The 16,279-nt window shown below is 39.0% G+C and overlaps 1 protein-coding gene across 1 annotated transcript; it reads right to left on the reverse strand.

The window, feature by feature from the left end:
- Positions 1 to 94: 94 nt before the first annotated feature.
- Positions 95 to 7,129, reverse strand: mGluR (metabotropic Glutamate Receptor). The gene is made up of 7 exons (XM_030389912.2): positions 5,863 to 7,129; positions 5,420 to 5,667; positions 5,170 to 5,276; positions 4,920 to 5,045; positions 4,327 to 4,846; positions 3,963 to 4,258; positions 95 to 2,195 (listed from the first exon to the last, which is right to left on the reverse strand). The coding sequence occupies exons 1-7, from the start codon at positions 7,098 to 7,100 to the stop codon at positions 1,653 to 1,655; spliced, it is 3,078 nt and encodes a 1,025-aa protein (XP_030245772.1). The 5' UTR covers positions 7,101 to 7,129; the 3' UTR covers positions 95 to 1,652.
- Positions 7,130 to 16,279: the final 9,150 nt, after the last annotated feature.

Below are 16,279 nucleotides of genomic sequence, written 5' to 3' on the forward strand. Positions count from 1 at the left end.
GACAAGGAAAATTGGTGTATGATTTTTCTATCATATTTATTTTGATCGAGTCCTAGGAAATGATTCTTAGATACTGAACGAATACACTTGACTATGATGGTGTTTAGTTTCGTATTGATCTTTATTCTTCTGAGCCTGGGTTTATATACCCAGACTCATGTATAATTTCAACCCTTAAATCTAATGTATCTATTGCTGAGTGTGTAAGGCTCAGCATTGGGCTATTACATATTCTTATCTTATTGCTGAGTGTGTAAGACTCCGCGTTGGTCTATTAGCTATTCTTATCCTATCGCTGAGTTTGTAAGGCTCAGCGCTCGTCTCCTTCGTAATCTGACTCTGGGGTTGCAAGGGTTGGTCTTCATTTGTATATTTATGCAGTCCGTACATGTGGCCCTTATCGCTATCACAGCGCACTACCTGCTAGTCGCTGAGTGCGTCGGAGGCATGTATACGATCATCGTATATTCATACATATGTTCATGCCTGAACAGATACTAAATATAAATCTACTTAGCTACGTTTAATAATTAGTTACAAAATAATAATTAGAATTCCAATATTTCCTTGGGAATAACTCAGTTGTTCAGTAGAATGCAACTATATTTCAATGAACATGGCCAGAATAGTCTGTTCAACTATTCAAATTATCCTATGTAACCTATACATATGTATAAGTATAAATCTTTTTTATAGGTGGGATAATCTGCTAATTCTAAGAACTCAGAGCGGCAAGAAACCAAAATTTAGATACAGTAAAATAGAAATTAAGTGAACAAAATAATACTTGGACCACATTGACTACCATCCAAAGATTATTCACATTTTTTCTTTTCATATTATTACTACATGTATTGCTTATTGTAAAGAAAACAGTGCAATGATAAATGCTTAGTTTTGAAAAGCCTTTGATTAAGGTGAGCTTTGTGATAGAGCTTAGACTTTAGGGAATGCATTTATTCACATATATTTATATATCATCAAATCCATAATGAATGATTCTTAAAATATTTGTTGCATTTTTGTAATATTTTAATTGAAAATATTTTCGACTTTTTTCCAGATTTCCCTTCAACAAAGTATGCATAATTCATCTTCTTGGAATTGCATTATGTATAACATATAATTACATACATACAAAAAAAAGCACAAGTAGCCCTGGATAGTTTGTAATCTAAAACACGTATATACATACATAAGTGATGCATTATGTCTGTACTTGAAGCGCTTATAAAATTTTGAAATCCAAGACATAATGATCGATAATAATCGATCTTTTTCTATCTGTTTTCAAGCGTACCTATAATTATGCATTTACCGGTTGTAAATGTTTTTGTTTCTCGATAGCTCTCCCCACCTGTAACCACCTTTGAAAGATAAGAAGCGTCTCCTAATTCGCAGGGCCTTGAAAACTTGAAGTCAATATAAAAAAATTTTTGAGCAACTAGTTTCTTATATTAAAGCCAATCTGGCATGTGGGCATATGTTGTATCTTTGCTGGGGGGGATGAGAGTATCGCCCGACTGCCCATTCGCACTTGCGCTGATAGAGACGAATGTTCTAGCGGGGGGAAACTGTTGCAATCTATTGTTGTATCTCATGTTTGCATTTGTGTATGTTAACATCTCTATCTACATAAGCTGACTTCTTGTCTAATCTTCAACACCAATGCAGGGTGGATCACCAATACCCAAACCGCAATCGCATTTCTCAGATGTGGAAGCACCATTGTTGTAGCATTCATCGTTCCTATGAATGACAACACTTTGAACTCCATCCATGTCGGCACTCCGACTTTTCTGGCTGACACTTGGAGACGGTCGCTCCGTTGCTGACATACTTATAGTACCGACTCCGATTCCAACTCCGACTCCGATTCCGACTCCAGTACCATAGCATGCGTCTTCAGAATTCAATACAATTGGAGTGCGACTATATCCGGAACTAGTCAGTACTCCCTCGGCTGCACCTGCACCTGTTCCGGTTCCCATTCCCGTTCCCGTCCCCGTAACCGTTCCCGCTCCTAGTCCCGCTCCTGTCGTTGCCGAGCGCCTATACACAGTGCTGTTCATTGTCAACTTGCGAACATTTTTGTCAGGATGAAACACCAATATATACACCTTGGGTGAGTAAAGACAGACGAGGGCAACCGAAGCACTCAAGCTGATCGAGATGCAGAGCGTAGTTATTTGGATCTGCAAAAAGATTACAAATTCCAATTAGATGTAGATTTTGATATAGATTATTACTAGTACCTAACGAGCATTCAATATAACCCAACTGGTCTCTGTCTTCTAAAAGTCCCTTCGGAGTATTTGTTTGCTCCCCTTCTGGGCAAAGAGTATTTTGCCTCTGTGCTTAGTTAGCTTTAATCAGTCATTCAAGCAGCCCTAGTTATGCTCATTCCCGAAAGTAAATTAAATATCCGTCTTGTCCGTTCGTCTGTCCATCTATCTGCCTGTCTGAGACCTCAAATTTGGAACACATACTCGTGAATACATATCTCCTATTTATAAAGTGTTAAAATTTGATCCTGATCCGCCTACTAGGGGCCAGAAATAAAATTAGTTGAAAAGCTAGAAAGCTAAAATGTGATGTGATGTGAATAAGTATTCCGTAATCGGTAACGCCCGACAGCAACGTTTGTTGTTTTTTAATTATATCAGTAAGCCTCAACTCCAACTAGCGCCTAAGCCATCACATCTCTAACAGTAAAAGATAAACCCATTTTCTCTTATAAAGAGTCAGCTCAGAAGCAATTTATACTCTTTACTAAATCAGGTCTAAGCAGGTTCGTTGTTCTCGCATATTCTTCTTATCATTCTTATTTTTATACCCTGAACCCATTGAAAATGGGAAATCAGGGTATAATGGTTTTTTTGAAATGTATGTAACAGGCAGAAGGAGGCATGGCAGACCCCACAAAGTATATATATTCTTGATCAGCACGACGAGCTGAGTCGATTTGGCCCTGTCCGTCTGTCTGTCTGTTCGTCCGTCCGTCTGTCCGTATGTATGAACGCGTCGATCTCAGAAGATATAAGAGCTAGAGATTTGAAATTTTTTTTCCTAGGTCCGTGTGTATCACGCGGATATCGAGTTTATCTTATCGAAAGCTAGTTTTTTAATTATATCTTCTACACCTTTAGAGCTAGAGCTTCCAAATTTTAAATGTAGACTTATGTGTATTTTTTATAGTTTCGATTTTTGTTAAAACTTTCCCCCCACCCCTAAATTCACCCCCTCACCCTCACTTTTGTAAAAGGCGTATTTCAAGTACTGCTTTGGAATGTACATACATCTGAACATTATAATTGAGTTCTGAAAGTTTCATTACGATCGCACGTCTAGAAATTAAATTATTCAACAAATAAATTCGTATTATATTGCCCGCACTGCAGCGCAGCACAAGCGCAGTCGCTGCTTACTACGAAGTCAGCAGAGCGCATTCTAATACGTGCGAGTGTATGTATGTGTGCCTAAACGAAGTGTGGAGTGAGTAGAATATCAGATTGGAGGGTTCAGGGTATCACCTAGTCGAGCAGTCTCGACTAAAGTTTTCTTACTTGTTTTATCATAAATTGACAGCGCTAATAAAATGGCGCAAGAAATTTGGAAGAAAAGCTGTTACTTAGGGTGCGAGAGTCAGCGCACACAAAGTAGTCGATTTTGGCCCAGTCCGTCTGTCTGCCCATATGTGCCGTTTTTTATTTATCTTGTGCGTGTTTGCTGTGTGTGTGCGTGCAATCACTTTTCTTGTTCTGTTTCTTGTGTAAACTGATAATAATCTAATAAAATAGTGGTTCAGAAATCTCGTAGTCGAGCAGAACTCTCTTACTTGTTTTGTCTAATACTAAATTTAATCCGACACGAATTATGTCTGTAAGTATGCAATATTAACTTAACATGAAACTAATATGAATATAATTTTTGAAAAGGGTGTTAAAACTGAGCTTTCTTACCTCGTAGGAGTTACCGGTGCCGAAGTAAATTGGTACAAAAGCGAGCCAAATAATGCAGGTTGTATACATTGTAAATCCAATAAATTTGGACTCGTTAAAGTTTTCTGGTATTTTGCGTGTTTTAATAGCGTAAATTGTGCAAATTGTAATGAGTATCATATTATATAGCTGAGAAAAAAGGAACGACATATCCTGTATCTTGCATTTCAAGATCACCTCGGTGCGATCGGGATAATAAAATCTAGTTCCTGGTGGTTCCACAATCATCCAAATCATTGTAATCAAAACTTGTATTGCTACATTGAATAAGAATAAAAAATGTATATGCGAAGAATAAAATAATCTCATCTCATATCATACGTACCGATCAGGGATGTCGTTATTACAACCTGAGACTGCGGACTAATGTATTTGAGACGCTGCGCCGATTTGGATGCTGAATGAAATATGCGAGATATGCGATTTGTTTTTGTTAGCAAAGCACTATAAATGATAGAGAAACCGACTCCGATGCCAAATCTTTGCAGTACGCATGAACCAATGGTTGGCTTAGCGATCAAGGCGAATGTGTTGCAGTAACAGACCAGGATTCCGAACAACAGCGTATAGCTCAGCTCTCGCCCAGACGCACGCACTAGAGGCGTGTCATGATTTCTCGCAAATAGCACAATAACGATTATCGTCATCGTGATGCCAAAGACGGCAATCGCTAGTGGAACAAGTGCGAATAGCGAATTCCACCGCATATACTCAATATTGAGGGCAAAGCAGGATAATTTATCGGGATATGGCCACAGTCCTGGGCCACAGTCCCTACATGTCTGCTCGTCATAAACGTATTCGTACGCTTCGCAGCTGTCACAGATCCAGCAGCAAGTGTCCCCCTGGTTAAGGATATATTCAAAACGAAAAGACACGTTACCTAAACGGCAAATGTGACACAAAAAATGCTTCCACCTGTTGTTTTTTAATCATTCCAGCTTCACATGGCAAGGAGCATGCTGAGGTTGGCATTTCGTTGGCCTTATTCCACACGAGGGTATCCAAATTAAGTTCGAGGGAATTAAACCATTTGCCAATCACCTAGAAAGGTAAATCAATCAGATTTTAAGGCAGCAAATCTAGTCTCTCTCGGGACTTCTGACTAGAGCGTCATCTTGACACTAGAGGAAGATCCTGCTTTCTCTATGCCAAGTCCTAAATATACCTTGTACTGATATCCCGAAGAGTTATCCAGGCGTTGATAATTTAAAATGTCATATCTCGCCAGCCCATCACCCTGACGATCAAACTTCACTTCACTGCCAGCCAAATCTGAAAAGTAAGAGGCGGAGAGAGAGAGAGAGAGATAGAAAGAGAAAGAGAGAGAGGGAGAGACAGATAAATATTTATTGAAGGGGGAAAACGAATGGCCATCCATAATTGGGTAGGCCCAGTGAGCTCGACATATACTGTACCTACAAATGACACATTCAACAAATAATTATTGTAAAAGTCCTTGCCATCATAGCTAGCCATATTGGGGCATGCCTGTGATTGGTGATCCGTAGACCTACGATACCATACGGATTCGCTGTGCTGATGATGTTGTGGTACCACAGTTTGATCACTTTTTGTGCACAAGTCGTTATGTAAATTGTGAAGGGCGTGGGCAAACGCGTACACAGCATCCACAACGAATTGGGTTTTCGACTCTTGTTCGTACCTATAATACGAAAAATACGTGTGGATCTTATTATCGCTCGAGAATGCCGGAGTAGTAGTTATTCAGGGTATATTTTACAGATTCTAAATTTCTTAATTTGAATTTGAATTTTATATTTAATTCATGTTACCCAATCTAAGCCTAACCCTAACTCAAATTTGAGTTTAGTTATTCATGCCTTTGCTCAGAACTTACCCAACTTTATCGGATAGCCTGAAAGTATCATCACAAACAACTTTATCCTTTTCATTGCTCTTATCTTCCTTATTGATCTTGTCACTGTCGGAGCTTGTTGGCAACACACAATTGAAGGTGTCCTCCCAGTACTCAGCAAACCAGGGGTTGCGCTTATTAGAGGTGGGCGTCAATTGCATCATATATCTATCGAAATCCTCAATTATTTCTGACTGTAGTTCTACAGTTATGGCTCCTTCGGCGATGTCCTCCAGGCCCTCCAGCAGCTTCTGCTGCTTACCCCAACCATCGCTGGCCACCCAATGGAAGGGCTGGGATAAATTAGCGCGCTTGGCCGCCAGAAGAATGCGTCTGGCGTCCTCGGCGCGTGTGAAAAGGATGACGCCGCGAGCATTTGGCTTTTTAAGAAGCTTCCCTATAATGGCATCAAAGACTTTGTCGTCGGCAGCGCTCGGCACTTTTTCGGCGGCAGCAATGCAAACGTGTCTTTCGGTGGCCTCCTTATGGAAGGCCTCAATGCCATATTCGCCATAGGAGCCCTCGGAATGTATTGTCGATACATACGACCAGTTAAAGTTCTTGATGATGTCCACCAAAGCAACCGATTGGAATGTGTCGGGTGGCACGGTACGTGCAAATAGGTCAAATCTGGATTTATCCGATAGAGTTTTTGCGGTTGATGCCGGCGATATTTGCGGAATGTGAAAGAGTCGCAATAAATTCGCCACCTGAAGTGATACGGAACTGTACGATCCGCCAATAACACCAAACACGGGGCCAGATGTCGCATTTTTTCTGAGTTGAGGTATTGATGAGTCGGAACATTCAAACACGGATGTGTCCAAGTTGTTGAGTGAGGCTCTCACAAATTGCAGCGATTGATTCAGGGCATACGTATCCCGCGAGCAGGTGTCGAGTATATGCACACCTATTGTTATCCCGGGCAATATATTTGCATCGTTATTAACACGATCGATGGCATAGAGCATCGCCTCCAAGCGCTGAACACCGCGATTATAGACCTTTGGTCCGCATGGCGGGGCACCCTCGCCTTTCTCATGTACTGGAAACAGTCCACCCAGTATTATATCACCTGGCAACGAGACGGACACAGTGTCCTGCACTTGAGATGAGCCGGCTATAATCAGTTGCGAAAGCCAACATGTGGCTGACATGAGCATGATCCCAATTGGAGCATTCCACCCATCTGAAGACTTCATCCTAAACACATTCCACATATTCTTCTTCAGTTATACAAATAGTTTAATTCTTATTCAAGTATTGGGGGTATGTGCCCTGCGCCATACATACTCTGTTTTTTCTTTTAGTACAGAGGCAATCGCTCAGAGCAAATCATCTGAAATTATTGTGAGTTATGATTATTATATTTTTTCATTTCTTACATCATTGAAGAAGAGTATTGGGACGAGGAGGAAGCGTTAGTATGTGTATGGCATATTAGACGTATACATACCCTAACCCATTGAAAATGGAAAATCAGGGTATAATGGTTTTGTTGAAATGTATGTAACAGGCAGAAGGAGGCGTGTCAGACCCCACAAAGTGTATATATTCTTGATCAGGGCGACGAGCTGAGTCGATTTGGCCCTGTCCGTAGATGTGTCCGTCCGTCTGTCCATATGTGGATATAAGAGCTAAAGACTTATAATTTTTCTAAAATGACCGTATATATAGCGCGCATACCGAGTTTATCGCTAAAAACGAAAACTCATCCCGTTATTTTTTATACCCTAAACCCATTGCTCTTATATTTTCTGAGATCTCAGCGTTCACACGGACGGACAGACGGACAGGGCTATATCGACTCATCTCTTTGGGCTGAACCCATTGAAAATGGGAAATCAGGGTATAATGGTTTTGTTGAAATGTATGTAACAGGCAGAAGGAGGCGTGGCAGACCCCACAAAATATATATATTCTTGATCAGGGCGACGAGCTGAGTCGATTTGGCCCTGTCCGTCTGTCTGTCCGTCCGTCCGTCCGTTCGTCCGTCTGTCCGTATGTATGAACGCGTCGATCTCAGAAGATATAAGAGCTAGAGACTTCAACTTTTTTTTAAAATGTCCGTAAAAACAGCGCATATCGAGTTTATCACTAAAAAACGATAACTCATTCCGATACTTTTTTATCGATAAAAAACCTTATCGAAGATCACTTAAAAAATTATATCTCATACATCTTTCAAGCTAGAGTCTCCAAATTTGAAATGTATATAAAGATGTATTTTATACAATTTCGGTTTTTGTTAAAATTTACCCCCCACCCCTAAATTCACCCCCTCACCACCATCTTTGTAGAAGTCGTATATCAAATACTAGAGACTTGAGCTTCGGTATACACATACATTTTAACATTATGATTACGTTCTGAAAGTTTCATTACGATCGTTATTATATTGCCACCACTGCAGCGCAACCCAAGCGCAAACGGCTGTATATGTGAGTGTGTGTGTATGCGTGTGTTTGTTTGTATGTGTGTGTGTGTGTGTGTGTGTGCGTGTGTATGTGCGAATCATTATTGAAATATCAGTTGCTCGAAGGGTTCAGGGGATCTCGTAGTCGAGCAGTCTCGACTAGAGCTTTCTTACTTGTTATAGCCTGAACCCATTGAAAATGGGAAATCAGGGTATAATGGTTTTGTGTAAAAGTATGTAACGGGCAGAAGGAATCATCGCAGACCCCATAAAGTATATATATTCTTGATCAGGACGACGAGCTGAGTCGATATAGCCCTGTCCGTCTGTCCGTCCGTCTGCATGAGTGCGTCGATCTCAGAAATAAATTTTGTGTGCATACTCATCTATATCATACGTACTACGAATTTGCTTTCTTTTCTCGATAACTCATCCGATAACTTTTTTATCGAGATTAATCGAAAAATTCATTTAGTTATTTCAGCCTCATTCGAACACTATTAGACCTAGAAACTTCAGATTTACCGTGTATATACATACATATGATGAATACAAACATTTCGTAATTTACAGATTTTGGATAACACGCCCCCTTCGCCCAAAATTTGTAAAAACCGCATTTCAAATACTAGAGACTTGTGCTTTCGAATGTTCTTAAATTAACATTATGATTACGTTCTGAAGGTTCCCAAGCGCATTCGCCTGGTTATGAACGTGCGTGTGTGTGTGTGCGTAAATTTCAGTTGGAAACTTATGAATATTTAGATTGCATGTATAAATACGCGTTAATCTATACGTACCTATATAATTTAATGTATTTAGATATATTTCGCCCAATCGAAGAGTGAAGTGTTGAGATATTCAAATTAATGCCTACTTAGTACTTATATTTGCGGATTTAAGAGTTAACAATTTGCAGAAAAATTCTTCGCTTATTAAGAGCAAACCCATGAGAGAATGACTGAGAGAGTGAGAGAGTCAAAGAGCATTACAGTTGGGGATGCTTTCTATAAGCTTACAGCGAGTCAGCACACATACATATGTACATTGTGTGTGTGTTTTACTCTGTTAAGGGGAAAAAAGGAAATAACAATTGCGACCCAGAAAAAGCTTCGTTGCAAGAACTTTACCAGAAGTACCAAGGAAGAATGGTCCTATCGATGATGGCAATGCGCAGAGCCGCATTTATATATGTAAATAATATGGCCCATTGGAATGCAGTGCATTGGGCTTATAAGCGGATTGTAATATATGTATGTATATATGTACAAAAGACTTGTTTTCCATGCGATAACTCAATTGACAGTCCTAATTAAAATAATAATATTATATATATATATATATATATATATATATATATGACAACTCTTGTATATACATCCGTATAGTTGTAAGCATATACATATGTATGTACATATGTACATTAGAAAATACATATGAATTTGACTTTCTGCTCCATGGTTCCTCCATGGTTCCTTCAATATTTATGCAATGAAGCTGCTACAGTGTGAGTGTTAAGCTACACATGTATGCCTGTATGTATGTCAGCTTACATACACAGCTACATATGTAATTGTGCGTAAAGTGTTGTACATGCACCGCGCGCACATAAATACAAATGTGTTCATATCTGTACAAATATTTTTGGTATATATGTGTGTAAGTGTGCGTGCTATCGGTACATCATTCCATTGACTTTAAATAATAGATTATGCACTAGGAACTTACCGTTATTGAATTGCGTTTATTGTATCTCATATGTATATACCTTTGTGCATATGCGTGCATATGTGTGTATGTGAATATTACACATGTAGCTCTTCGTTAAAGAGGCGTTTAGATTGTATTCACTTTATTAATTTTTTCTTTTCAGATGACACTTATGATAAAATCGAACGAAAAGCACGCACATCTGTCTATAGCATTAACAGTAGATAAACTGATTTACTCATGATAAGCCCAAAACAGTTCTTGTACAAGCAGTAACAGCAGCAGCAGCATCAGCAGCGCCCATAACAGCAATACAACAACATTAATAGGAGCCGCTGTGGTAGCATCATGGCTAAGAACAGAATCAATCAGCAGCACAAGCAGGAGTAGCAGCAGCAGCAGCAGCAGCAGCAGCAGCAGCAGCAGCAGCAGCAGCAGCAACAGCAGCAACAGCAGCAGCAGCAACAGCAGCAGCAACAATGCCCGCAGCAGCCATCTAACTGTCCATCTCTCCTTGAATACTCATTTTGTGAAGCACGAGCAACACTGCAGCAACGGTGGCCGTCGTCATAGATCTCAAAGAGTACATTCCAACATAAAAAAGACTAAGTGCCGAAGATGTTGCGAAATACTCTCTTAGCAAAAAATAACATACATACATGCCCAACAACTCAGTAGAAATCGTCCTGCACTGAGAGAGAGCTTAATTCTAAGCTTTGCTCTTTCATTTCATAAAGAGAAATTTGTGTATTGCTTCTATTCATAGTGTAAATATGTGGGCACAGAGCAAACAACAGCTTTGGGTTGAATTAAACAAAAGCCGAAAGTATTGGATAAGAATATATGTATGTACATACTGCATGTAATATACATATGTATGTACATATATGTATATATGGTTTAACCTGCAATAATTTTCATTATTCTTCACTGTAAATACCTGTACATACATATGTATGTATGTATTTTAACAAAGCCTCAGTGTTTTATACATATAGAACTAGAATATTATTATATTGAGAGAACATAACAAAAATTATAACTATCAAGTGCTTTATTTTAACTGCTCATATTTTACATATTTGTAATGTAATTCATACGGAAGCGAGCATCAAAATGTGCTAATGCTTTATGCGTAACACGCAACCAGGCATAGTAATAGTAGTTTCAGGGGAGTCCCGAAATTCAAATGGAAAGTTCTTACTAACACACCATGAAAGTTAAAAGTTGAATTTTCGAGTGTTTGACTATCTATACAAGTACAAATCAACGCTTCTTAGCATCTTTTTATACCCTGAACCCATTGAAAATGGGAAATCAGGGTATAATGGTTTTGTTGAAATGTATGTAACAGGCAGAAGGAGGCGTGGCAGACCCTACAAAGTATATATATTCTTGATCAGGGCGACGAGCTGAGTCGATTTAGCCCTGTCCGTCTGTCTGTCTGTCTGTCCGTCCGTCCGTCTGTCCGTATGTTTGAACGCGTCGATTTCAGAAGATATAAGAGCTAGGGGATCTCGTAGTCGAGCAGTCTGTTTTTATACCCTGAACCCATTGAAAATGGGAAATCAGGGTATAATGGTTTTGTTAAAATGTATGTAACAGGCAGAAGGAGGCGTGGCAGACCCCACAAAGTATATATATTCTTGATCAGGGCGACGAGCTGAGTCGATTTAGCCCTGTCCGTCTGTCTGTCCGTCCGTCCGTCCGTCCGTATGTTTGAACGCGTCGATTTTAGAAGATATAAGAGCTAGAGACTTCAACTTTTTTTTTAAATGTCCGTAAAAACAGCGCGCATATCGAGTCTTTCACTAAAAATCGATAACTCATTCCGATAGTTTTTTATCGATAAAAAACCTTATCAAAAATCACTTAAATAATTATATCTCCTACATCTTTCAAGCTAAAGTCTCCAAATTTAAAATGTATATTAAGATATATTTTAGACAATTTCGGTTTTTGTTGAAATTTACCCCCCACCCCTAAATCCACCCCCTCACCCTCATCTTTGTAAAAGTCGTATATCAAATACTAGAGACTTGTGCTTCGATATACACATACATTTAAACATCATGATTACGTTCTGTAAGTTTCATTACGAACGTACGTCTAGAAATTAAATTATTCAACAAATAAGTTCTCATAATATTGCCAACACTGCAGCGCAACCCAAGCGCAATGGGTTATAAATTTATAACTCCTACATTTTTAGAGCTATAGTCTCCAAATTTTAAAAGTATATTCCAATGCATTTTATACAATTTCGGTTTTTGTTATATTTTGGATACCGGCTCCAAATTCACCAGAATCCCCAGTGAAGGTCAGATGCTAGTATAGCTAATTGTGAATGATTTGACATGTTTTTTTTTTAAATGCCAAATATTCAATAGAATATGTAGATCATATGCTGAAAGTTTCATTAAATTCCATTAAATCAATCGACGTTAAAAAATAACAAAATGTTTGGCCAATTAACAAACGCACGTGCTGCGGCAACAGCAGTTTTCCAATACGTGTGCACACATACATTCAAACATCTTCTAGCACATTCTTAGAATCACATCAGCAGTTAGTTTCGTTTAGTTCTGCTAGATGGCGTTGCATCAGTGAATCTATTTCAGTTTTGACATTGCAAATCAGAACAGAAGGGTGGCGTCATGGCAGAGGCCGCGGAGCTCGATCGCGAGGTCACTGGTTCAAGTCCTGCTGTGGGCTACATTATAGTTTTCTTTTAATTGCTTCAAAATTTTTATATATTTGTGATTAAATTTCTCTTATATTTTTTCAAAAATCGAAATTGAAATTTTAACATTTTTATTAGTTTGGTTGTTCTTGCACATTCTTAAAGTCACATCAGCAGTTAGTTTGACTTAGATTTGGTAGATGGCGCTGTAGCAGTGAATCTATTTCAGTTTTGACATTGAAAATTAAAACAGAAGGGTAGCGGCAAGGTAGAAAGCGCGGCGCTTGATCACGAGGTCTCGGGTTCAAACCCAGAGCGTGTCGTAATTCTTTTTTTTAATTGTTTCAAAATTTTTATTTATTTAATTAAATGAGTTTTCTATTTAATTTATATTTTTAAATACATCGAAATTGAAATTTGAACCATACTAAATGTGCTTTTCTATTAGTTTGGTTCAGGGTAGTATCTAGTCGAGCGCTCTCGACTAGAGTTTTCTTACTTGTTTTATATACGTTTATTTACAATCTTATTATACTACAAGTTGAAAGAGTGTTCGCTCGGATAGCGCGCGATGCTTGCGGGACGGCCGTAAAGCATTGCTTCGCAAGCACTATGCGCTACCTTAGCCTGGTACAGCTCGTCTTCTTATTCGCTCGACTCTGCGCAGGTCCAGCATGACATCGCCCGAGAGGATATGCTTAAGATAGAAGTTAACCTCGCCGTGTTTGCGGTTAACCTATGGTTCGAGCTCCGGGATGAGCTTGTGCGTCCACCGCCCTTTGGCTGAGCTATTCAACTTCCTTTGCCATCGTGCAATGCTGTTCGCCCTGATAGCGTTGTGTCGAACATGCGCGTGCGAATTCCGCTCCACGGCTTCGGCGACCAGGTACTCCAGTGGCACCATGCCGGCTATGACAAGCGCCGCATCATCGGAGATAGTCCTGAAAGCGCAGCTGACTCTGATTGCGCTCAGTCTGTAGATCGCGCAAATGTCTTCTAGCTGCCTGGTAAGCTAATTGTTTTTCGAGCCCGTTGATAGTTTCTTCTCGCCTGGATGCATTTGCGTTGAATGTCACCTATTTGTGCATTATACCAATACGTAGGCTCTATTGCAGGCACTCTGTATTTGGGCCACCATTTAGCATGCTCTGGCCTCAGCATTACCAATTGTGCTCAGAGACTGAATGGCCTCTGAAAAAGCCGCGGGATCAAAAGTATCCAGCCGATACGATTCCCTCCACAAGGTTGACGCCCTGGTAGGTGGCTCACCTATTGTGAACAGATTGTTTGTATGCGTGTGTGTGTGAGTGTGCGTGTATATGTGCGAATTATTATTGAAATATCAGTTGCTCGAAGGGTTTAGGGGATCTCATATCGAGCAGTCTCGACTAGAGCTTTCTTATTTGTAATACCCTGAACCCATTGAAAATGGGAAATCAGGGTATAATGGTTTTGTTAAAAGTATGTAACAGGCAGAAGGAGGCATGGCAGACCCCACAAAGTATATATGTTCTTGATCAGGGCGACGAGCTGAGTTGATTTAGCCCTGTCCGTCTGTCTGTCCGTCCGTATGTATGAACGCGTCGATTTCAGAAGATATAAGAGCTAGAGACTTCAACTTTTTTTTTAAATGTCCGTATATATCACGTGCATAACGAGTTTATCACTAAAAAACGATAACTCATTCCGATACTTTTTTATCGATATAAAACCTTATCGAAGATCAGTTTAAAAATTATATCCCCTACATCTTTCAAGCTAGAGTCTCCAAATTTATGTATATTAAGATACATTTTAGACAATTTCGGTTTTTGTTAATATTTATCCCCCACCCCTAAATCCACCCCCTCACCCTAATCTTTGTAAAAGTCGGATATCAAATACTAGAGACTTGTCCTTCGGTATACACATACATTTAAACATTATAATTATGTTCTGAAAGTTTCATTACGATCGTACGTCTAGAAATTAAATTATTCCACAAATAAGTTCTCATAATATCGCCAACACTGCAGCGCAACCCAAGCGCAATCGCCTGTATATGCGTGTGTGTGTGCGTGTGTTTGTTTGTATGCGTGTATGTGTATGTGGGTGCGTGTATTTGTTTGTATGCGTATGTGTGTGTGTGTGCGTGTGTGTGTGCTAATTATTATTGAAATATCAGTTCCTTGTAGGGTTCAGGGGATCTCGTAGTCGAGCAGTCTCGACTAGAGCTTTCTTACTTGTTTTTATTTAGAATTTCATAAGATAAATTTTAAATAATAACTCCAACTGTAACTAAGTTGCTTACGCATGGATTTAGATTAATAATTTTGATATAAATTTTATAAATATTTTTCGTCGGAATATGTGCACAGTGAAGCATAATGCTATATACATAAGCATATACATACATATATGTACATATGTATTTGTACATATTAATGAATTGTTATTATTTCTGAATCTAAATATATTGATTATATCATTAACTGTGGTTAGTGACTATATTCAAAAAAGCAACCTATGTTCTTAAATAAAGCTCAGTTTTAACAAGTAAGAAAGCTCTAATCGAGACGGCTCGACTACGAGATCCCCTGAACCCTAAAAGGAACTTATATTTCAATAATAATTAGCACACACACACGCACACACACACACACACACACACACACACACACACACACACACGCATACAAACAAACACACACACGCTTACTGGCGATTGCGCTTGGGTTGCGCTGCAATGTTGGCAATATAATTAGAACTTATTTGTTGAATAATTTAATTTCTAGACGTACGATCGTAATGAAACCTTCAGAACGTAATCATAATGTTCAAATGTATGTTTATACCGCACAAGTCTCTAGTATTTGATATACGACTTTTAGAAAAGTGAGAAAATTGTATAAAATGCGTCTCAATATATATTTAAAATTTGGAGACTCTAGTTTTAAAGATGTGGGAGATATAATTTTATAACTGATTTTCGATAAGGTTTTTATATCGATAACAAAATAACAGGATGAGTTATCGATTTTTAATAATAATTAATATAATATATGCGCGCGCTATATACGGACATTAATAAAAAAATTGAATTGATTTCCCATTTTCAATGGGTCAGGGTATAAAAATGATTAACGTGGCAATCAGCTGTTTGCAGTTTATAATTTGGATTACTGTAATATCACTAACCAGAGAACACATAGACTAGACAACTAGTGGAAAGCTTTTTGCACGCTTTTTCTTGGACTTAAGCACCCCAGACTGCTTTGAATTCGCTCGGCGAATTACTTTTAGGCTCGAGCAACGAAAATATACGAAAGCACAATCATTTCGCTTCACGCGCTCGACCGAGATGGTCAAATGTTGAACAAAAGATCCTTCTATGCTCAATCTTTCCCTTGCTCTCTCTCTCTCGATGCTCTATGCTCTCTCAAATGTGTATATGTGTGTATGCATGTGAGCACAAGCAGCAGCTCTGAGCTGCCAGCTCACGAAAATTTAAATTTCTTCGCAGCAAGAACCCATGCCTTCCCTTCTGTGTGAAGAGTATACCGAACTTATCAAACCGTTTGCCAAGCTCGTACAAAATCTGTATATATGTT

Source organism: Drosophila navojoa, chromosome 6 (assembly GCF_054131105.1).
Source record: "Drosophila navojoa isolate 15081-1374.11 chromosome 6, UAZ_NAV_1.0, whole genome shotgun sequence".
Taxonomy (NCBI): domain Eukaryota; kingdom Metazoa; phylum Arthropoda; class Insecta; order Diptera; family Drosophilidae; genus Drosophila; species Drosophila navojoa.

Bases quoted from the DNA above. Each gene is read 5' to 3' on its own strand.
- mGluR (XM_030389912.2), bottom strand. From the start codon at position 7,100: ATGTGGAATGTGTTTAGGATGAAGTCTTCAGATGGGTGGAATGCTCCA. The intron at 4,847-4,919 runs GTGGAAGCATTT...ATCCTTAACCAG, and splicing joins GAATGATTAAAAAACAACAG to GGGGACACTTGCTGCTGGAT. The intron at 2,196-3,962 runs GTAAGAAAGCTC...ATCTTTTTGCAG, and splicing joins GCACCGGTAACTCCTACGAG to ATCCAAATAACTACGCTCTG.